At 56.3% G+C, this 23,131-nt stretch overlaps 1 protein-coding gene across 8 annotated transcripts in view; it reads left to right on the forward strand.

Moving 5' to 3' along the window:
• The window catches only part of OSBP2 (oxysterol binding protein 2), a 228,006-nt gene that overhangs the window by 178,623 nt on the left and 26,252 nt on the right, over positions 1-23,131 (forward strand). For all 8 annotated transcript variants that reach the window (XM_034948707.4, XM_055105751.2, XM_063603399.1 and 5 more), the window contains 9 exons: positions 15,308-15,500; positions 16,104-16,221; positions 17,060-17,114; positions 17,370-17,516; positions 18,610-18,855; positions 21,024-21,144; positions 21,365-21,468; positions 21,540-21,635; positions 21,719-21,903. In XM_034948707.4, coding sequence (XP_034804598.2) covers positions 15,308-15,500; positions 16,104-16,221; positions 17,060-17,114; positions 17,370-17,516; positions 18,610-18,855; positions 21,024-21,144; positions 21,365-21,468; positions 21,540-21,635; positions 21,719-21,903 — 1,265 coding nt within the window. The remainder of the gene's footprint in view (positions 1-15,307; positions 15,501-16,103; positions 16,222-17,059; positions 17,115-17,369; positions 17,517-18,609; positions 18,856-21,023; positions 21,145-21,364; positions 21,469-21,539; positions 21,636-21,718; positions 21,904-23,131) is intronic.

Below are 23,131 nucleotides of genomic sequence, written 5' to 3' on the forward strand. Positions count from 1 at the left end.
CTGCTGGGCCACCCTGCATGTTGGCCCCATTGTCACCTGCACTGTTTTCCTACATCCACCCTCTCAGGCCCACTGTCCTCCTTACAGCCCACAGACCAGATTGCTGTACTTCTACCAGGGACACACACAAATGTGAAGCACTGAATGACATAATAATGCGTTTGTATTTCCCTGTCCCTCCCAGAAGCCACTGCCGGAGGCTTCCCAGGCACTGCCTCCCTACCCGAGACCAAAACTGCTTTGTCTTGAATAAGCAGTTTTGGCTTTTCCGAGATAATGAGCGTCTCAGCTGGCTGCCGTCTTGCACAGTCTTTTATCAGACATCAGAGGCTCATCTGTGTTTACGAAGCCATCAGAACAGCTCCAAGTTTAAGTGCCTAATGAATTGTTTTATGAGAAGCACAACCCCCTGGGATTCCTTTCTGCAGCTCCAGCATCCGGGGAACATGGCGGCAGAGTCAGCCCTGAGTGACGGAAGCTGTGCCCTGGGCTGGGTTCTGCCAAACCTGCTGGTGTTAGCCTGCCATGAGGGCCCCTCCCCAAGCTCCTGCTGTTGAATCAGGGGCAGGGAGGGCAGGAGTGCAGTGCTGCCCCGACAGACTGTGCTTGTAGCCCAGGCTAGCCCAGAGGCTTGTGTTTCCCCTGGGGACCCTTCCTGACAGCCACTCCTCGCCTGGCAGGAACCGGGGTAGTTCTGGAAAGGCTGTTTGCGTGGCTCTCAGACACCAAGGGTTCAGCCCCCACTGTGTGCAGAGGAGCCATGTAGGCAAAGGCGGCCACTTGCCTGAAGGTCGTGGGATACAGGCATTCCCACCCTTGGCCAGGCCTTGGCTTTGGTACCTGTTAGGAGAAGGTGTTGGACCAGGGCTCTGTAACTAGAACATCCATGCTGCTCCCACCTCCAAACCTCCAGGGAGCCTATTCAGGCACCAGACCACTTACCCCTTCCAACAGCCTGGTTAGCACCTTGAGGGATTGTTACTGTCAATGTGGAAACTGAGGCTCAGGGAAGTCACCAGCATAACCCAGCTGGTAGGTGGCCATGCCAAGATACATGCAAACCCAGGTCTGTGTGGCCTGCAAGAGAAGTGATGGCCCTCATTCTCTCATTACCTCAAAGAGGTAAGGGTGACCTCCTTGGAGGGTTGCAGAGGCCCCCTCCTGCTGTGGCTACACACCAAGGCCAGGATGCGGGGCAGCCTCACTTGCACCCTGGGTGGGATCCCAACCTCAAAGATCTCCGTGAGTCCCTGGAGTGTCTTACTTTTCAGCTTCAAGGTATCCTCTGGTCACCATGGCTGCAGCCCCACCAGGGCCCCTCCTGGGAAGCCAGGGACTTGGATATGGAAGCCACGCACCGCAGTCCCCAGAAGGTAGAAATCATCACCCCCAATCTCTTCCGATCTCACAGTGAGAGGGAGCTGCTTCTCCCACTGTGGGGGCCCCACTGCAACTCCATCCCACTCCCCAGCCCCACCCTGACTGTGATGTGTGCGGGGATGCTCCTAGCATCCCCTAGCGCCCGTGCCTGCATTAGGGAAATCTCTACTGCCACTGGCTCCTCGGACAGGGCAGACCCTCTTCCTGGTGAAATGCTGTGTGTTTTCCACTTTGTGGGCTCTGATTGAGCCGGATCGTAGAAGTGGAGCCTAAAATGAGGGATGGCTGGCCAGACAAAGCCCACATGGAGGGTGTCCTTCACAGCGCGCTGGGGCAGGCAGCTCTCTTCCTACAGGGACAGGCTGGCTGCTCCATCTTCACTTTTCCCCAAGACCACAAAGAATCTGGGGTTGTTCCGGCTTCAGGAGAAAAGTCAGGGTGGTTGGGTGTGGTGGCTCACACCTGTAATCCCAACACTCTGGGAGGCTGAGGTGGGTGGATCACTTGAGGCCAGGAGTTCAAGACCAGCATGGCCAACATGGTGAAACCCCGTCTCTACTAAAAATACAAAAATTAGCTGGGCATGGTGGCACGTACCTGTAATCCCAGCTACTTAGGAGGCTAAGACAGGAGAATCACTTGAACCCAGGAGGCAGAGGTTGCAGTGAGCCGAGATCGCACCACTGCATTCCAACCTGAACGACAGAGTGAGACTCTGTTTCAAAAAAACAAAACAAACAAACAAAACTTAGCCAGACATGGTGGTGCATTCTTGTAGTCCCAGCTACTCAGGAGGCTGAGGTAGGAGAATCGTTTGAACCCAGGAGATGGAGGTTGCAGTGAGCCAAGATCACGCCACTGCACTCCAGCCTGGCAACAGAGTGAGACTCTGTCTCAAAAAAAAGAAAAAAGAAAAAAAGAAAAAAGAAAGAAAAGTCAGGTGATTTCTAAATTTCTTTCAAGTTTGGGAAAGGACATTGATATCATAAGCCTTTAGGTCCTCAGCTCCTAGAAGGGCAGGGAGGGAGGGGGGGGGTCCTCTGGATGATTCCCGAGAGCCCAGGACCCACGGCTAGTGGTGCAGGCCCATTCCACGCACCGTCTGGTCCTCGCAGGGCGCTGCAGCCATCCTCACCTCATATCAGGAATGGCTTCAGCCCCAGGGGTTTGAGGGAACAAGGTGCTCAGAGGTGGTTTCTGGATTGGGAATCTGGAACAGCAACGCTGTGTTTCAACCCCCCACGCCTTTACCAGTGCTGTACCTTCTAGAACACCCCTTCCTCACCCTTCAGGTACTGGCAGCTCCCTTGTCATCCTTCAGAACCCCACAGGGACATCACCATGGCTTTCCAAGGCCTCTCTTGGGCAGCCGTCCTCCTGGCTGGGACCCCAGCTCCCAGGCATACGACCACGTGGCACTTAATCCATTGTTTCAACCACTCCCCACTGGGCTTTGTGCTCCCTGAGGTCAGGCTGAGTGTCTTACTCACGGGTGTCCGCAACAGTAGCCCCGTGGGAGTGCCAGTGAGTGATGTTTCATAGTGGGTCTTGTGTCTCTAGATAAAGCACTCCAAGTGGCCCACGGCTCACATTTACCTGTGATGTTACCTATTACAAAGCTCTTCTAGTCCCATTTTCTCACCTGAACAAGGTCAGTGAGAAAGTGGAGGCCCAGCCCCGAGGCCTCAGCCTGCCGAGGTCACCCCTGCACTCCGCACCCCCCTGCACTCCCCTTCCAGAGGGATCACCTGGCCCGGAACAGCATTTCGTGGCATTAAATTGTATGGGCAACCACACTTTCCATGTGCATGCCACACTGGGCTCCTAGCCTCCCTCTGCCTTGTGGCATTTTGATTGGCAGGGTTCTTTGTTTTTTTTTTTTTTTTCTTTGAGATGGAGTTTCGCTCTTGTTGCCCAGGCTGGAGTGCAATGGCATGATCTTGGCTCACCACAACCTCGGCCTCCCAGGTTCAAGCTATTCTCTTGCCTCAGCCTCCTGAGTAGCTGGGATGATAGGTATGCACCACCACACCCGGCTAATTTTGTATTTTCAATAGAGACGAGGGTTCTCCATGTTGGTCAGGCTGGTCTCGAACTCCCGACTGCAGGTAATCCGCCTGCCTCGGCCTCCCAAAGTGCTGAGATTACAGGAGTGAGCCACCGCGCCTGGCCCTGGCAGGGTTCTTTCTAGCCGGACTCAGAGGGTGTACTTTGTGGGCCTTGGAAGGACCCTCTGGGGTCAGCATCTGAGTAAGTCAGCAGCCCCGTCATGAACTCAGGGCAACCCCTCTCTCATCACACAGCTAGGAAAGCCCTGCCTGATGGGCATTTGACATCAGACCTTAGCAGCTGCCTCCTGATCCCTGCCCAGGCCTGTGCCAGGCAGGGACTCGCAGGGAACAGGCAGTCCAGCAAACTCTTAAAGTGACAGGCTGCCAGGCATGTGCTCATCAGTGTGACCTGTTCTAAGATGACCCAGGGCCGCCAGCTCACATGCCCACTTTTGAAGGCCAAGTTTAGGGAGAGCCCGGGAAGGTTCCCAGTTGGCAGAGAGGCAGATTCCTGTCCAGCTGACCACAGCCCAGCGGGAAAGCCAGGGCAAGCCTTGGCTGGGCCTACAGAGGGCCGAGGCAGCAGACACAGAATGGGAAGTAGGCTTTCTCCCAGGCAGAGAAGGAAAATATTACTATTTTCCCTTCTGGGCTGTCATCGTGCGCAGGTCTTTCTGCTCTGGCCGGGATGGGGACCTGCACCGGTTTGGCTCTGAAGCCCCCCTCCTCTGTTATTCCCACCTGCCCACCCAGTTATCCTTCCTGGGCCTCTGGACAGTTCTCCAGTCATGGTGGGCCCGTGGGCAGGACTTGGTCATTGGGCAAGGCTTGTCAACTGTGTGGGTGGTGGCCTCACCGCCCCACTGCCCTGGAAAGGAGAGCAGACTCCTTGCCGTCCCCCTCAGGGAACCTGGAGAGATCAGCTTGGCTCTTGGCTTTCAGCCATGAGAGAGAAACAGGGTATGGGGTTCACACGATTCCTGAGCATCTCTGGTGGGCCCAGCAGCCTCTCCCGACCCGTTCCCCACAGGCCACCTGTCCCTGGTTGCGTCTTCCTGCCCTGGTGGCAGTTCCCCCAACACCCATGCCCCAGCTCCTAAGGACTGGGCTATGAGGGGCTGGGACAGGCCCTGCCAGTGGGGAGCCAGGATGGGAAAGGGGATGAGTGTTCCATGCATTGCGTGGCATGCCAGACATTCTGCATGCACCTCCCCTGCCCCCACTCTGCAGGCTTACGCATGGGGAGACCAAGGCTGAGGGGCTCAGGATCCCAGCTGAAAAGGATACGAGCCCATGCCTTCCTGATTCCAGAGCCCGCTACACTGCTGCATTATGGTAGAGAAATAAACCTGACCCTCCCCTTGATCAGGGTCAGGAGGTCAGGAACACCTCCCCTGTCTACCCTCACCCTGCATCCCTGTCCTGGCACCACTGACCACCCACCTTCTGCAGGCCTGCAGAGTCTCACAGATCTTTCCACTGCAGCATCTTCACCCTGTCCTTCCTGCAAGGGCAGGACGCAGTATCTCTCACAATCCCTGTAGCCCTGTAGCCTCTCTGCCTGGCTCCGAGCCCAGCACATGGGAGCCTCGGCAAATGAGAGAGAGGGAGGAGGGTGGGGAGAATATTGTGAAAAATCACAGGAGCAAATGAATGAATCGCTTAGTGTCTGGCAAAATTCCCTAGTGGGTAATTTTTTTTGACTCTGATAAAAGCTAGCCTAGCAGATCCGTGCTTGAATTACTGTTTTGGGTAACTGTGAATTCTCCTGCCATTTAAGAGAAACCCCGCAGGACTATTAAATGACTTTGGTTTTTAGAATGAGTCTTGAACCATCACGTGCCTGCCCACAGGTGCTCGGCCGGGCATGGGGTGGGGACATTCTCCCTCATAGCAGCGTCCTCCCTGAGCACCAGGGTATACCTTGTACAGTGGCACTGCCTCTGTCACTTGGCTTAAGGTGGAGAATGATTGAGTTCGTACATATTACAAGCTCATGCTTGGAGTGTTAGCATCCGTAAAGTGAAAAAGCCGCGGGAGCAGGTTCCGTCTGCAGGCCAGGGCAGCAGAGCAAGGCTGGGGCGTGCTCTCCCCTGCAGTCCTGAGCCCCCTGGGTGGGCTGGCAGCTGGGCTCCATCCTGCTTCTTAGCCTGTGGGCTTGTTCCTGCTGCTGTCCCTCCAGTCCCTGCAGGCGGGGCCCAGGCAAGACAGACTGCACCTGACTCGACCCCCATTCCTGAACTTGGAAGGCTCCTCATAGTTGGTCACTCATGCTGGGCCTAGGACATGGTCCTTCTGACCACATGACCCCCTGTGGCACTTGGGAACCTTGAGCTGTGAGGGTGAACACAGCCCCAGCCTTGTGGGCCCCGCACCCTCCTGTGGGAGCTGTAACCACATAGGTGATAGGGGATGTCAGCGGCAAAAGGACCTTTAGGGGAAAGAGCCAGTGAGGTGGGATGGGGTGAAAGGCCACAGGTGGAGACAGGCTGGGGGCTAAGCAGGGGCACAGGTGCCAGGCACCCTGGAGTGCGCACTGGGAGCCACAGGAGGGGAGGTTGGAGTGAAGAGGAGGCCAGTCACAAGGGACCTTGCGCTGACAGTGTTCTGCTTCCACTTGAAATGAGACAAAGGACTCAATGCCAAGTGACTCAATGCCAATGTCAATGACTCAAGGCCAAATAAAATGATCCCACGTGCATTTTAGCAAGACCCCTCTGCTGTTTGGAGAATGCGCTATCCGTGAGGCAGGGGCAAGTGCTCGGAGACCCTTCGGGGGCCCCTTGGGCAGAGAAAGTAGAGCTGGCGCCCGTGAGAGTGGGCAGTGCTGCTCTGAGCTGAAGGCAGGGACAGCAGAGTTGCTGTGTGGTTGAGAAAAGAGGCCATGGGGAAGGACCCCATGCTGGGGGCCTAAGCCGCTAGAGAATGGGGGCCTTGCTGTCTGACGCCCTGCTTGGCCCACACATGGTTCCGCAGGATGCAGGAGGGTCTTTCCCAGGAGTGGGTTTTGTGTAGCCAGTGAGTGGGCAGAGCTAGCTTGCAGAGCTAGCTCGAGGTGCCCAGTGCAGGCAGAAAGCAGGGCTGGGCTGGCCAACAGAGGGTAGATGCTTACCAGGCCTGATGGGAGAGATGCCGCACTCTTGGTCCCTGGGTTTACCAAGGAAGGTAGCATCCCTCAGGAGACACACTTTGGTGCCTGCCGCAGGGCTGGCTGGGCAGTATGGGGTGCCTGCGACATCCTGATGGCAAGGACATGGGAAAACCTGGGGAGGAAGGGCACCCGGCACAGCCAGCACTCGATGGAGTGGGCTCGGGGGACACTCCACTTGGGGACACTCCAGCTGCAAGGGCAAAGTATGAGGGGGAAGTAGGAGACATTGGGGGCACCAGATAGAGTGGGCACTGGGGGAAGAGGGTCACAGGAACAGAGACAGCAACCTGGGGCCCTCAGACAGGGCTTCTGATGTGGGGCATCATAGAAACAAAGACCCGCATCAGAAGGGGCCCCACTGCTGGACATGCTGAGGCTTCTCTGAGGCCCCTCTTGGCTCACGGCCCAGGAGATCACATGGGGCTCCTTAGGCCAACCCAGGCAGGGGTGAGAGGCCCGGAGCTGCCCTCCCTTGTCCCTCCGGGGCCTGTGGGGCAAGTTTCTGCCCAGCTGACCACCATCCTGCTCTGACAGCTTGCTCATCCAGGGCCTGGGGAGATGGGTAAAAATAGATTCCAGATTTGTCTAAAATCAGTTGGCAAACTGGAAGCCAGATGGTGTTGGTTCCTGTGTGCGAGTGGCAAACTATTTTGAATGTGGAGAGGCTATTTTAAAGTTTTAATTGGACTGGAAAGCTGCTTCACCAGTGCCGAGAGTGAGTCACGTCAAGGAGACATTCTGATCGACCCCCGGTGGGGACTGGGAAGGGCTGAAACCCCTGTGTGCTACCAGCCTGGGCCAAGCGCTCCTGTGAGGAGCGGGCCCTGGAAGCTCAGCCTCGGGGGTCAGGCAGGTGATGGAGACACAGCATGACAGCTTGGCTGGGCCAAAGGGATCCCCGAGGGAGCCCAGCACTTCCCCTTGTGGCTCCATGGGTCCCCAGTCTGGGTCTTGGACACTTAAGACCAGAATCGCAGTGCAGCTCCTTCCTGCCTTTGTGAGGCACCTGCTGAGCTTGGGTTTCATCTTGTGTAAAGTGAAGCCAAGCCAGGCATGGTGGCTCATGCCTGTAATCCCAGCACTTTGGGAGGCCGACGCGGGCAGATTACTTGAGGTCAGGAGTTTGAGACCAGCCTGGCCAACATAGTGAAACCCTGTCTCTACTAAAAATACAAAAATTAGCCAGGTGTGGTGGCAGGTGCCTGTAGTCCCAGCTACTCAGAAGGCTGAGGCACGAGCATCGCTTGAGCCTGGGAGGCAGAGGTTGCAGTGAGCTGAGATGGCACCACTGCCCTCCAGCCTGGGCAAGAGCAAGACTCTGTCTCAAAAAAAAAAAATAGGTGAGGCCAGCCCGCCACTCCTCAATGGCAGGGGAGGCAAGATCCTGTTACTCCAGTGAGTCCCCTGGCCATGCAGAGGGTTCAGGGAGACCATGACTCTGCGATCTCACTGCTCATCACCTTCAGAACCCCAGGCTGGTGAGAGGCAGGGTCTGTGGCAACAAGGGATGTGAGGATCAGCGTGGAGGGTGGGTAGCCTTGGCCCTAGAAACCCGGAGAGCAGAGGGTCCTCCGGCCGCCCACCTGGGAGCCCAGAGCCAGAGGGCAGACACGTCAGATGCCTGGCAGGTCCTGGACCAGCCACAGATAAGAACACGGCCCTTTCTCCCATTATCCCTGCACCAGGGGTGCTGGGACCTCCTGTGTGTGCTAATGGCTGGAGCCAGTTGCCTAGCCTGGACCATATGGGCATTTGGCCCATCTCCCCACCTCCTCCGTGAGCCCAGTGGCTGCCCACGTCAATGCCCAGCAGGCCTCTGGTGCCTCCCTCACATCCCTGTCTAGAAGGGAAGTTTCCAGGCAGCCACTGAAGTCCAGACAGGGTCCTGGCTCTGCATGCTCCCAAGAGCCTGAGAGGCTGCCCTAGGTCACACACAGGGGATCCAGGCTAGCTGACCTCACACCTTGCTCTCCCGCCTGGCCTGGGGAGCAGTGAGATCACTGTCAGGATTAGGATTAGGATTAGGAACAGCAAAAGTGATTAGAGTTTGTCCTCCTCTTCCTGGGGTACATCTGGGCAAAGGTTTCCAGGTCAGAGATGCTCAATGTCTGTCCCATGGGGCACCGGTGACCAGCAGCAACCCCTGCTCAGACCTCACATGGCATGGCCCCTGACTTGGTTTCCCCTGGGTGGGCAGCCCTTACAGCCTTCTTCCCCAGGCCAGACTTCTCAGTAGGGAGAGTCCCTGGTGGTCAGGCAGGGCCTGGACTCCCCAGGTGGGGCTGCCCCAGGGCGGAGACCCCCCTTGTCTGTCGAGCTTTGTGGTTCTCACTCTGCTTGGGGGCAACTCGACAGGCTCCCTGCCCTCCCCATGGAGACAGGACCACACTGCCCAGGGGCTCTGCACCCCAGGCCGGCCCCTCTGCATCTCAGAGCACCCATACCCCCAACACCCCTTTCACCAGAACCCTCTGTGCAGCACTTGGGGGTAGGCAGAAGGGGCAGGGCCAGGAGACTGGAACTCTGTCCCCACGCTGAGGACAATCAACCTGACAGGTCACAGAATCAGGGACTCTGTAGGAGCCCAGGAGGGCGCCAGGAGATTACAGGCCTGTCCCAGGATGGGCAGTGGGGTAGCACCCATGCAGGGCCCAGGTACCACCTCCAGCTCCCACTAGGACCCCTCACTCTCTTCCCCTTAAATAATTCAGGACACAAATGTGTGGGTAGGGGGCTTCAGGTCAGCCCGTCTCTCCTCCTGCTCACAGCTGAGCACGAGTCTCCTGGCCCCAGGTAGAGTTGTCACACAGCCTCAGAGAAATGAGACCACGTTCAGGCCTGGGCTGGGTCAGCCAGGCCCTCCCTGGGCCCCTGGGAACCTCCCCCTGCCAGTCCCTCTGCCGGGCCCCAAGCCTAATCCAGCTTATCAAGCACACAGCACACAGCCCAGCTCAGCATTCTGAGAACAGCAGGGCCACGCCAGGCGCCTGCCTCTCCCCACAGCACAGCCAGGATGGGGCCTGGAGAAGGCTGGCAGCAGCAGAGGAGACCCTGGGAGTCAGGGATGGACACCAGGTGGGTGCATCTGGGCTGGGGGAGGTGGACGGGCTCTCTGCATCCATGGGGTGACCAGGCAGCTCATGTGCTGTGGTGGTAAAGGCCTTGGGTGCAGCCACATGAGGCCTTTGATATTAGGGCACAGCAGTTTTCACCCTGCCCCGCTTTTAGGTGACTGTGACACTCTACGACCTGCATGTGCCCAGCCTAGGCACATGTACCCAAATGAGGCCCAGCTGTCCTAGGGACTTCCTGTCTCCCTGCTGCATGATGCCAGCTGGCCCTTTGGTAGCCTTGAGGGGGACTGAGGTCACTCACGGCCAGTTTATCAGCCAGCAACCCTGGCTGTGTGTACAAAGTCCTCAGCTGGGGCTAAGGGTGCTGGGAGGCCACCCCTTCTCCCTGAGGCTAGGGCTGGGCTCTGTTGCTTGGACAGGGTTATTCCCAGGCAGCCTGGTTAGTGAATATCTCCCAGGAACCTAGCTCCACACCAGGAAGGCTCTGGGATCCCACAACATCCCTGCCCTCAAGGGGCTCCCAGACGGCAATCAAGATTTGGCTTTACAAAGTAAACCCTAACAGCACTGGTTCCGTGCCCTGGGGGACATGCAGGTGAGATGCTCAGGGACTTGGATCCTGGCCCTACACACACCTCCTTGTGGCCTTGGGCGAGTCCCTCAGTCACCCTGAGCCTTCATTTCCTCCTCGGTCATGCACACTATAAAAAAAAAAAAAATCTACCTCAGTGCTTGTAAGAATGCCTGCAATGCCCTGCCCCACAGTGGGCCCGCGGTGTGAGGGAGGCGGGGCTGGCATCAGAATCAGCAGGAGGGTTTGAATTTGAGCCAGGGAAAGGCAAGAAGACAGGATACCTGGTGGGCCACACTCAGGGCCCTGGGAAGGAATGGAGCCCCAGGAGATGAGGCTGGAGAGGATTGGAAACCATTTTCTATGAGAGGCTGTCAGCTGCCCGGATCTGTGGAAAAAACAAATACTCCATTTTCCCTTGAAGGAGAAAATAGTCATTTCTAAAGTATTAGAGTCCCTGTGAACAGCAAAGGTAGGAGGTAGGGGGCCTAATTCATCTTTGTTCTCTGGTCATCTTTCCCTCTTTGCTTTTGCTGCTGGGAAGCCCAGGCACCCTCAGATGTGAGTTTGTGGGAATTCTTACCATGACCTTTGGCTACTATTTTAAACTGCTGTTGTATGGCTCTTTCATAAGTCTTGTAAATGACATGAGGTATATGAAAACAAAGCACCCATCTATGTGAGAACTTGTGGATGGAGAGGATGATTCTGGGGGCTGTAGGAGATTGGCAGGAAGTGATGGTGCAGGGATGAGGGAGGGCGGGGCAGAGGCCTTGTGCAGCCAGATAGGCAAGAACCCAGAAAACCATGAAGCACCAATTCACTCTCACCATGCACAGCACAGCCCTGGCCTCTGCACCCCTACTTGCGTCAGGCAGGCAAGGGGATCGTGCCTTGTGTGGAGGTGGCCCTGGGGCTAGACAGACCTGGGATCCCATCCTGTTCACCCTGTACTGACCCGATTAGCCCCTTCTCCCAGTCCCGGGATGCAGGGGACTTCCCTGAAGCAGCACCCAGGGAGATAAGGGTGTCCTTCCTCACTTGCACTCTGAGCCTTGAGACCAGCTCAGCAGAGCCTGGAGACCTGCATGGGCCAGGGTCAGCAGAGCAGCAGTGTCAGAGAGCCCATGAACAGGTGGCTGGAACCAAGACTAACTTGACAGAGCACTGGGCCGAGCTTAGGGCAATGTGGGGAGGAGGGCCTCGTGGGAGCTGCAGCCAGGTAGGAGTTAGAGCAAGCTCTCAGTTGAGGACCTGGGTTCTGGATCTGGCTCTGCCACCTCCTTGCTGGGTGCCCTCAGGGCTAGCTTTGCTGTCTTGGGATGGGGTGGGAGTCTCTGTCTACCCAACTCATGGGGCTTCTGTAAGGGTCTGGAACATTCCTGAGGCACCCAGAGGGATACCGTCCCCCTGCCTCCGCCACCGCCCTTACACCCACTGGCACATAACCAGCAAAGAGGTGCCATCTGGTCTGGCTGCTGGGGCACACTGTCTCTGAGTCTGTTTTCAGGGTCCTCACTCTAAGGCCTACAGCAGTGAGAGAGGGACAGGGCTGTGGTTGAAGCAGGACGGCCGCTGTAGGACTCCAGGTGGTGAAAGGCTCGGCTTCCAGTCACAAGCCAGGGAGCAGTGGAGTCAGGCCTGGAGCTGGGTCTCCCGGGACTCACCCAGGCCCACTATGGGGTCTGCAAATTGTATGATGGACAGTGACTGCAGCCCCACACCCAAGGGACAGCCTTATAAGACCCATAAACTCAAAATAGCCCAGACCTTCAACACCCTGGACTCAGTCTCACACATCATCAGGATGAGGCGCATGAGATAAGGAGGTTTCTTTCTTTCCTCGAGGAGGCCTTTCCCCCTGCCTCAACCTGCAGGGAGGAGACCTTCATCTGTCCAATGGGGGTGACTGCACTCCTCCCACCTGGAGAATTTTGCCGGATGAGCGGAGATAGGGCAGCTTGTGGGCACAGCATCTGTCAGGCATCACCGTCTGTCTCACAGAGAGGATGTGGGCTCAGAGGGTCCAAGGGGCTTCTGCTGGAACCCAGGTTTTCCAACTCCTGATAGTGCACCCCTGGCCACCACACTCTGCTGGCTTCCTTGGGCAGGCCATGTTGCATCTCCAGGCCCCATTTCACATCTCTGGGATGAGGAGGCACACCTTGCCCTGCCCACCCTGCGTGGTGCTTGAGGGAGATGGGGGAGGGAAGGTGCCCAGAGGAGGGCTTGTTCAAGGAGTGGCATCCCTGGGGCAGGCTGTGCAGCCAGCGCCCTGGAACAGGGGCAGGCTGGGGGCCCCTTTCCACCAAGCCAGGCCAGCCACGAGAGCTCGGGCTCTCCCTGTGGGGTGGGCGAGTCCCCAGGCAGGGTGCCCCAGTGCACAGCCTTGGGGAGCCTCCCACCCTTGGAGGTGCTCTCCTGAGGCCGCCTCAGGACACCCCCGTCTCGCTCCCACTGCTGTCAGTCCCACCCCCCGGTAGGTGTCACTTGGCAGCAAATGTCTGGGAGCAGCTGCTGATTCAGGGGCATTCCTGGCACAGTCGCTGGAGAGACCGACCCAATGGGCAGGCATCTGAGCTGTTCTGACTGAGGGGCAGGCCGTTTCCTGGGAGAGCGATGCTGCAGAGGTCTGAGGAATGGTGGGAGTTAGCGGTTGTGGCCTGGGCACCAGGTGCCAGGGCAGATGCGGGAGGGGATCCATGAGGCACGTCTGTTGAGTGCTCCCTCGCCCTGCCTGCCACATCACCTCCTGATATTTCCTCAACAGCTGCCTTGTCCCTGTGTCACAGGTGAGGACTGGTGTGCCCATCTTCCTCCTTTGGGGTGGGACAGCCTGTGATGTGCATGGAGCTCAGTGGGTGCTCCAGGTCAGCTGGGGCAATTGGGTGGGGAGGAAGTGCTGGGGAGTGGCAGCTGGGGCCACTGATGCAGATGCGGGCCAAGGAAACGTCCCTTCCTACTGGCTTCAAGAATGTGTCCAGAAAGGACAAATCCAGAGGTTCCTAGATTTGATCTCACTGCCCTCCAGGGACAGCTGAAGCCTGAGCCATCCTCTCCACTGTAATGACAGGGCAGAATGACCAACCCCTGCTTCAAAACTGGTGATGGAACCATCTATGGACCTGGGAAGCTGAAAAGATTCTGGATGTCTTAGTAGGCCACAAGCTTGAAGGGAAAACCTTAAAAGCAGTTATGTGATTCAGACTCTGAGGTAGCTTGGTAGAAAGTGCCAGTCCCACTTCTGCCAGACAAGACCAATTACCTCTCTGAGCTGGGGAGGATAGCAGAACGTGGCTTTCCTTCCTTCTGTGCCACGGCCAGGGACTGGCCCAGGGTAGACAAGGGCCAGTGACAAACCTGAGGCCTAACACTGCAGGGAGGACGTGGCCGCAGAATGCTCGGGCCCTACCATAATGAGCAACAGCAGCCACCTCAGCTCCAGGCTGAACCAAACCAGCTGCTGCTGGGGAGGCAGCGTGCAGACCCGTGGCACCCAGGTTTGCTGTTCCCCAACTGGCATCCTGACCGTGGGAGGCCAACCAGGGTGGGTGCTGGTTGCTGGGCGGGCTCTGAGAAGGCCAGGGTTCCCACATCCCTAAGGAGGCCAAAGGGGGCAGTAAGCATGTTTGTGACCATCCCAGCAGAGGGGGCAGCTAGATGGCCCCCAGGGCCTTCTTCACTGCAGGTGTCAACAAAAACAGACTCTGCAAAATATTTGAAGAGATTTATTCTGAGCCAAATATGAGTGACCGCAGCCATGACATAGCTCTTGGGAGGTCCTGAGAACATGTGCCCAAGGTGGTTGGGGTGCAGCTTGGTTTTATACATTTTAGGGAGGCATGAGGCAGCAATCAAATACATTTAAGAAATACATTGGTTTGGTTCAGAAAGGCGGGACAGCTCAAAAGCAAGGTGGGGAGGGGGCCTTCCAGGCTATAGGTAAATTTAAACATTTTCTGGTTGGCACTTGGTTGTCTAAAGACCTGGGATCAATAGAAAGGAGATGTTCAGGTTAAGATGAAAGATTGTGGAGACCAAGGTTCTTTTTAAGTCTTACAGTGGCTCCCCTTGGAGACAATAGATGACAAATATTTCCTAATCAGAACTTTAAAAAGGTGCTAAGACTCTTACTTAATCTCTTCAGGGTTGGGAGGGCCTGGAAGAAAACGATCTAGCTCTGTGAATAGAGATTCTTTACAGATGCACGTTTTCCCCCACAAAGGACAGCTTTGCAGGGCCACTTCAAAATATGGCAAAGAAGCATGTTTTGGGATGAAATACTTTTTCTTCCTTGACTCGTAATGTTATGCCAGAGTCAGGTTGGAAAGTAAGTCACGATATATAGGGTTAAATAAAACCCATCTGATGAGAATGTATGGTTTTTAGGGCATGACTCCCCAGACGCCTTAGATAGGAATTTGGGCAAGATAAAAAATATCAGAGCTTAGTCCTCACAGGGAGTGGAGGTGGGGGAGCAGATGTGTTATAGGAAAGGGGTCCTGATCCAGACCCCACGAGAGGGTTCTTGGATCTCGCACAAGAAAGAATTCAAGGCGAGTCTGCAGTGCAAAGTGAGAGCAAGTTTATCAAGAAAGTAAAGGAATAAAAGAATGGCTACTCCATAGACAGAGCAGCCCCCAGGGCTGCTTGTTGCCCATTTTTATGGTTATTTCTTGCTGATATCCTAAACAAGGGGTGGATTATTCATGCCTCCCCTTTTTAGACCATAGAGGATGACTTCCTGATGTTGCCATGGCATCTGTAAACTGTCATGGCGCTGGTGGGAGTGTAGCAGTGAGGACGACCAGAGGTCACTCTCATTGCCATTTTGGTTTTGATGGGTTTTGGCTGGCTCCTTTACTGCAACCTGTTTTATGAGCAAGGTCTTTATGACCTGTATTTTGTATCTCATCCTGTGACTTAGAATGCCTTAGCTGTCTGGGAATGCAGCCCAGTAGGTTTCAGCCTCATCTTACCCAGCTCCTGTTTAAGGTGGAGTTGCTCTGGTTCACATGCCTCTGACAGATGGGCCCCTGCCAGAGGCCAGGGTCTCATACCGCCACTCCTCCCTCCCTAGGCCTGCAGGGACTTCTTGGAACTAGCAGAGATACACAGTCGGAAATGGCAGCGGGCACTACAGTATGAGCAGGAGCAGCGTGTGCACTTGGAGGAAACCATTGAGCAGCTGGCCAAGCAGCACAACAGCCTCGAGCGGGCCTTCCGCAGTGCCCCTGGCCGGCCGGCCAACCCCTCCAAGAGCTTCATTGAGGGTGAGTGGGCAGCCAGGGCAGGGCTGTCCCATGACCTTCTGCCAGCTGGCTCTGCATACACAACTTCTGCTCCCCCACATGCACATCCCTGGCTGTGCCCACATGTGGGCTGGGCTTGGCCAACTCTTGACTGCCTCTTCGTGGTTTTGTATCTCCCATGTCCATCACCCACTGGCAACAGTTTCTCTGCACCTAGGTTCACATTCTCAAGAGTTAAATTTAATGAGCCCAGCTGTCCCGTGTGTGACAGGGGTGTCCTGGTGCCAGGTGGCCACCCACCTAGCCTTGGGTTGGGGGTCATGGGGACCCTGGACAGGGGTCCATCAGAAAGGGAAGCTGGCCCACAGAAAGACTGACCCACATGTTGAGAGATCGGGGGGGCTTCCAGAAAGAGGCCCCTGTGCGGTGAATGCGTTGAAAGCACATGATTCTAGCAGAGGGAGCAAGGGTGGCCGCAGCCCAGGGAATCAGGGCTGCCCAGGTGACTGAAGCAGGAGGGGAGTGAGGCCAGATGGGGGTTGGGGGAGTCCTTGGCTCTGGACTTAGGGAGGCGAGATGAGCCTTTTGTGAGGTTACAAACTAAAGCTCTGTCTGTGTCTCTAGGAAGCCTCTTGACTCCCAAAGGAGAGGACAGTGAGGAAGATGAAGATACCGAGTACTTTGATGCCATGGAAGACTCCACATCCTTCATCACCGTGATCACCGAGGCCAAGGAAGACAGGTAAGGTGGCTGCAGCTGGGCAGAGCCTCCCCAACCCTGGTCTTAGGCTGCATCTGGTCTTTTCACCAGCTATCTAGTTGTCTACTTGGGGTTTTCTTTCTTTTAAATCTTGCTTTGGCCAGGCCCAGTGGCTCCCAGCACTTTGGGAGGCCAAGGGTAAGAGGATTGCTTGAATACAAGAGTTTGAGACCAGCCTGGGCAACATGGCGAAACCCTGTCTCTACAAAAAATACAAAAACTAGCCAGGCATGGTGGTGCAGGCCTGTAGTCCCAGCTACTTGGGAGGCTGAAGTGGGAGGGTCGCTTGAGCCCAGGGAGGTGGAGGCTGCAGTGAGCCATGGTCATGCCACTGCACTCTAGCCTGGGCAACAGAGAGACCCTGTCTCAAAAAATCAATAATCTATCTGTCTTGCTCCAGATGGGATTTCATTGTTGTGTGAGCCTCATAGAGTATACTTACACAAACCTAGCTGATAGAGCCTGCCACACACCTGGGCTATATGGCACAGCCTATAGCTCCTGGGCTACAAACCTGTACAACATGTGACTGTACTGAATATTGTAGGCAATTGTGACACAATGGTTAAGGATTTGTGTATCTAAACATAGAAAAGGTATATTAAAAATACGATATGATAGTCTTATGGGACCACTGTCATATACACTATCCACCCTTGAAATGTTGTTATGCGGTGCCTGTCTACACACAGAACACATGGCAGTGACCAGGACATTTACTAGCAATGAAAATGATGTTGTCTGGAGAGAGGATGGGCCAGGTCCCAAGGAGGCCTTGGGATTCATCAGTAACTTGCCTCCCGCTTTGTATTTCTTGCAGAAAAGCTGAAGGTAGCACCGGGACAAGTTCTGTGGACTGGAGTTCAGCAGACAATGTAAGTGAGGGGGAGCACTGTAAGGGCCAGAAGGCAGCTTCTGGCCTAGGGGGTGGGAGGGACAGGCCAGCACCAAGAACTGGGGGCCAGCAGGCAGGCCCATGCCCCAGTCCAGGAGCACCATCCTGGCCTTCCACCGGCAGTGTGCCAGTGGCCGGCTTGGTGCCAGTCCTCAGGGTGGAGGGCAGAGACCTGGAAGCCAAGGGGGCGCTCTGGCCTCTGCTGACGGTGAGGGGGTCCCCACTTATGTGGCAGGTACTAGATGGTGCCTCGCTCGTGCCCAAGGGTTCATCCAAAGTCAAGAGGCGAGTCCGCATTCCCAACAAGCCCAACTACAGCCTTAACCTCTGGAGCATCATGAAGAACTGCATCGGCCGGGAGCTCTCCAGGATCCCCATGCCGGTGGGTGGCTCGGGCAGGGCAGCCCCGGCAGGTCCTCTGGGGCTGCTTTCCTGTGCATGGATGAGCAGTAATGGCCTGTGTGAAGTACACACAGCCTTGGAGTGTCATTTTCTTAACGGCACCTGAGGAGCATGTAACTAATTATCTAATCGTGCACACAGGCATTGCCCAATCTTCCAAAGTACAGGGATCTTTGGGCTCCGACAGAAGGAGCCAGGGAGAAGCTCTGCATGGATCAGCAACCTGGGGAGCCCCAGAGCACCTCTGGATCTCACAGGACCTTACCATGTCCCAGCTGTCCCGATCTGTAGATGGGGAGTGGCAGGATGGGGCTGTGTGTGGAGGGGTGGGCCCTCCTTCAGCTGGCAGCCATCCCTGGTGCCATCCCCAGGAAATGCAGGCTCAGAGCTTGGATCCTCATGCCACCTGGCTACAGTGGCATCTCCACTAGGCCAGACGGTTCCGCTGTGTGACCCAGAACAAGTTCCTTCACATCTCCAGCCTCTGTGTCCACACGTGTAGTGTGGGGAGAAACACAGCGTCCTCTTCACAGTGTCTGGGAGGATGGAGCAAGATAACACGAGGAAGCTGAGACTCATACCTGATGGCATCATGGTGGGGAGAGTGACCCTGCCCTATGTGACACCGAGATAGGGGCCTTGGGCCTAACCCATCCTGTGCCGGGCCCCATCACAGCTCGGAACATGGGGAAGACCCACTTCCTCCACCCACAGACTCATGTGCTCATTCACTCACTGCTTCCTAAGATTCTGCACTGAAGATACAGCAGTGGGCCAGGCAGAACCCCTGGCCTTGGCGGGTGTCCATCCGAGCAGAGGAGAGCAACAGTGAACATGATAAAAGTGTGTAGGATGCAGCAGACCAGAAAGTGGGGAGGGCTGTGGAGAAAACAGCCAGGAGGGGCCAGAGAGGTGATGGCTTGGGGGCCACACTGTTGGACAGGGCCATCTGAGGAGCCTCACTGTGAAGGTGCCATCTGAGCAGGGATGTCCCTGAACATCCGAGAAAAGCAAGGGCACCGTGCCAAGCCGGGGCTGGTGCCCAGCCTGACCACCCACCTGTCCACCCACAGGTGAACTTCAACGAGCCCCTGTCCATGCTCCAGCGGCTGACAGAGGACCTGGAGTACCACCACCTGCTGGACAAGGCGGTGCACTGCACCAGCTCAGTGGAGCAGATGTGCCTGGTGGCCGCCTTCTCTGTGTCCTCCTACTCCACCACAGTGCACCGCATCGCCAAGCCCTTCAACCCCATGCTGGGGGAGACCTTCGAGCTGGACCGCCTCGACGACATGGGCCTGCGCTCCCTCTGTGAGCAGGTGAGCGGGCTAGGCTGGCACTGGGTGGCGCCCACCCACACTCTGGCCAAGCTGTTCCTGCCAGGCCCAAGGTGACAAATGGGATGCAGCGTCTGTCTGACCCTGACTGCCCATACCCAAGGGGCTATCAAGCTGAGGTCCAGCCAGGGAGCAGGGCCTCCCATGGCAGGGGCAGGCACATGGCCTCCTGGAGATGGCGAGGGGCATGAGAACTCAGCCTGGTGAGGACAGGGTCAGGCCTGGTTGCAGGGAGGGGGAGGATAAGCTCCAGTCCAGGGTGTTGTGGAGCAGAGGTGGAGGGGCATCTGTGGGCACTGCTGGGGAGGAGCATGGGGTCACTACCGAGCTGAAGGCGGCTGGCAGGAGGAGCCTGGGTGCAGTGGGATGGACTCTGCCCCAGCCAGTGACAGCAGCCTGTCCCCACCACCCCTTCCCCACAGAGATACGCCAAGACCCAGGCCCAGGAGCCTCAGCAGTGGCAGCACCATGCTGAACCTGGGCGTCCTGGTTGGAAACGAGGTGATTCTGTTGGTGCTGGCGTTGCCCTGGCTCCTGGCATGAGCGTGGGATGCTGGCCATTCACAGACCCTGCTGCTAGTTGAAGAGGCTGCAGCTGCTGCAAGGCCCCGTTAGGAGGTGGCTGCAGTGACCCACGCAGGGGTGTGGTGGCCAGACCTGGGGGAAGGGGGAGGCCAGAACACAGGCAGCTTTTGAAGGATGAGCCAGCTGGTTTGCCGACGCTTTGGATACGGGGGTGGGGGGCAGTCAGGGTGATCTTGGGTCCTTGGCCTGAACCCTGGAGTGAATGTATTTCTCCACTTAGCAGACATTACGTGCCCTCGACATGCCAGGTACTGCTCAGACATGGAGGTTTCAGCTGGGAAGTGAACAGACACGGCTCTGGTTCTCATGGGGCTGGGAAAGCAAGGCAGATACTGTGGCTGCTTCCAGCTCTTTTAGAAAGGGGGTGGTCAGGGAGCAGCTTTGCTGATGCAGAAAGAGTGAGGGGAGGAAAGGAGGGTGAAGAAGCAGCAGCTGGAGGGCGGTGCACCCCGGGTGGGGCCTGCCTCCTGACCTGCCAGAGGAACCCTCTGCTGCGATGGAGGGAGTGGCCCACAGGGAGGCCTAGGGAGATGGAGGTGGGAGTGGAGGGGGCAGATGCTGGATGCGATTTGAAGGAAGGGCAGGAAAGGTTTGCTCAGGGTTAGAGGAGGAGCATGAGGAGGGCCAGAGAGGCTGCAGAGCGTTTGGTGTGAGCGGCTGGAAGGGCAGGATGCTGAGGTATAGGCGAGGAGGAGGCAGAGCTTCCCATGGGCTCCTTGGGGAGGGATCAGCTGAGCTCAGGGCCAGGTAACCCGTCTCCTGGGATAGTTCGCAGCTGGGCCTGCACTCCTGGGGCATAGGAAGCAAGTGGGCACCTCTTACAGAGACAGGAAGTGAGGCGAGGCACACTGGGGGCAGCGGGATCCCGGCTCTGCCTGTCTGAGGGGAGATGTCCAAGGGCAGCTGGAGGCCAGGGGCAGGGCTAGGCTAGGGCTGCTCTCCTGGGGAGTGGGGAGACTTAGGAGAGGGAAGCCTGGGCCCCACAGCCAGAGCAGCATGGAATAAGGAAGAACAGACAAGGGAGGCTTGGTGGAACTGCCAGCAAGGCAGGGGAGGGCCGGGCCTGGGGCAGTGCATCGATGTGGATGCCTGCTCTAGAGCCAGGCTGGCCAGAGGCAGGGCCCGACTGCCCCTTGGCTAAAATCACTCTGCCAGTCTGGGCCCCCTTGGTATAACATGGCACAGCAGCCGCACCTGGTGTGTGGGGAGGATTAGATGAGAAGTGGACATGGAACCTTCGGCATAGTGTGACACCCTTTATCAGCCCTCAGTGCACCTGTCACAGACATGTCTTTGAGCATGAGGTCCACCATCACCCCTATTTCACAGCCCAGGAGCCAGGCACTGAGAGGCTCAGGACAGCACCCGGATGCTTTTCTGCTCAAGGCAGTGCCTTCCTGGGTGCCTGCCTTGGGTCCATGGCCACCTGAGGAACAGCCAGGATTGCTCCTATGGCTACAGAGCTGTGCCTGCTGAGGCAGGGCGAGCTGTCCCTCCCTGGCTAGGGGAGGTGGAACCTGGGCTCATGTCTGGCAGATGCTCACATCCTATGGGTCTGGTCTCAGGTGAGCCACCACCCCCCCTCAGCTGCGCACTACGTGTTCTCCAAGCATGGCTGGAGCCTCTGGCAGGAGATCACCATCTCCAGCAAGTTCCGGGGAAAATACATCTCCATCATGCCACTAGGTGAGCTGGGGCCCGGTGCCTTCCTGGGACACAGAGACATTCTGCATAAGAGGGAGGATTCTGGCGATGAAAAAGCCAGCTGGGGGCTTCCAAGGGAGACCTCCCTGTAGGCCTGCCTCTTCAACCCCCCAGCCTAGTTCTCAAGACACCAGGCCTAAGGGCAGACTGGCCAGAGCCCTGCATGGGGGGGCATGACCTCTGACCTGTCCCCTGCCTCCAGGTGCCATCCACTTAGAATTCCAGGCCAGTGGGAATCACTACGTGTGGAGGAAGAGCACCTCAACTGTTCACAACATCATCGTGGGCAAGCTCTGGATTGACCAGGTCAGGGGCGCCCTTGGGGAGGGGGTGCATGGCCCGGGGGCTGGCTGCTGACCACTGCCCTCCTTCTCCAGTCAGGGGACATCGAGATTGTGAACCATAAGACCAATGACCGGTGCCAGCTGAAGTTCCTGCCCTACAGCTACTTCTCCAAAGAGGCAGCCCGGAAGGTAAGCAGGACCAGCCACCTCTAAGCACCCCAGGGGGCCCAGGGCAGAGTCTGCACCTACGCTGGTCCTGCCAATGTCCACAGGTGACAGGAGTGGTGAGTGACAGCCAGGGCAAGGCCCATTACGTGCTGTCCGGCTCGTGGGATGAACAAATGGAGTGCTCCAAGGTCGTGCATAGCAGTCCCAGCAGCCCCAGCTCTGACGGGAAGCAGAAGACAGTGTACCAGACCCTGTCAGCCAAGCTGCTGTGGAAGAAGTACCCGCTGCCGTGAGTAGGGCTGGCAGGGGCCCCACCACAGGCAAAGGAGAGGGAAGGAGGACAGTGGACAGAAAGCAACTGACAGGCACAGGAGGTCGGGAGGGTTCAGTCCACACATGGGCAGAGAACAGTATTATGCAGCCGACATCCCAGTGTGAAGGCAGACACCGAACAGTAAATAAATGTGAAACTATCAAACACTATGCACAGACTTTAAGCGAGGTGATAGGACAGAGCCCCTCCCTGTTCCTCCCTACAAGAAATAAAAAACATACTTGAAAATAACCACAGGAAATAGAAAACTATAAAATGGGCATAGGAAAGTCCAAAGAGAACAAATAGAAATTCGACAAAGGGAAAAAAAAATGACTGACATTGAGAACCCTGTGGAATGGTTTAGTAGCTAGAATCTATCAGCTGAACACAGGTCAGAAGTAGTGACAGAACTGCATTTAAAGAGACAAAACCCAGAAAAGACAGGAAGCTACAGGGAGAAGACAGAGTGAGGTCCCTGGAGCAGGCTCCCTGGCCTCTCCTGGGAGCGAGTTTGAGTGCAGTCTCCCGTCAGACCTCCTGCAATGGAATCTGCATTTCTGTAAGCTTGCTCAGCAAGATTGAGAGCAGGGTTTGGCATTTCAGCGAGAGTCCCAAAAGGAAAGAGGGACTGTACCTGAAGATAAAAATAACAAAGAAATTCCTGCACCTAAATCTATGCAGTGAAACTAAATCAGAGAGAAACTATTAAGCAGCCAGATTTTAAAAAGACATCACTTTCCGAGGAGCTGTCCCCTTATCAACAGAAATGGGAGCTTGAAGACAGTCAAATGATATCTTCCGTGAGTTGAAAGATGCACTGCCAGCCTAGAATTATACACCCAGGGAGACCATCTTTAAAGAATGAAGGTGAAATCAAGGCATTTTCAGGCAAACAAAAAGCTTACTTTGGCACCAGCAGACCTGCACAAAAGGATATATCAGGCAGGAGGAAACCGACCCCAGAGGGAAGATCTGAGAATAATGGATACTGTGCACCTAAATTAAAGCTGAATAAACAAGAATAACGTGGAGTACAACATTTTAGAATGTGGCTGCACAGTAAGAAGAGGAATGAAGGGAGGGAAACTGCTCAAAGGCCCCCCCGCCATGCTGCCCTGGAAGAGGATCAAGATGCACATTCACTTCTGAGTGTATGAAGTATGTTTATTGCGATTCCTAGGGTAACCACTAAAATAACCCA

This window comes from Pan paniscus, chromosome 23, assembly GCF_029289425.2.
Source record: "Pan paniscus chromosome 23, NHGRI_mPanPan1-v2.0_pri, whole genome shotgun sequence".
In the NCBI taxonomy this organism is placed as follows: Eukaryota; Metazoa; Chordata; class Mammalia; order Primates; family Hominidae; genus Pan; species Pan paniscus.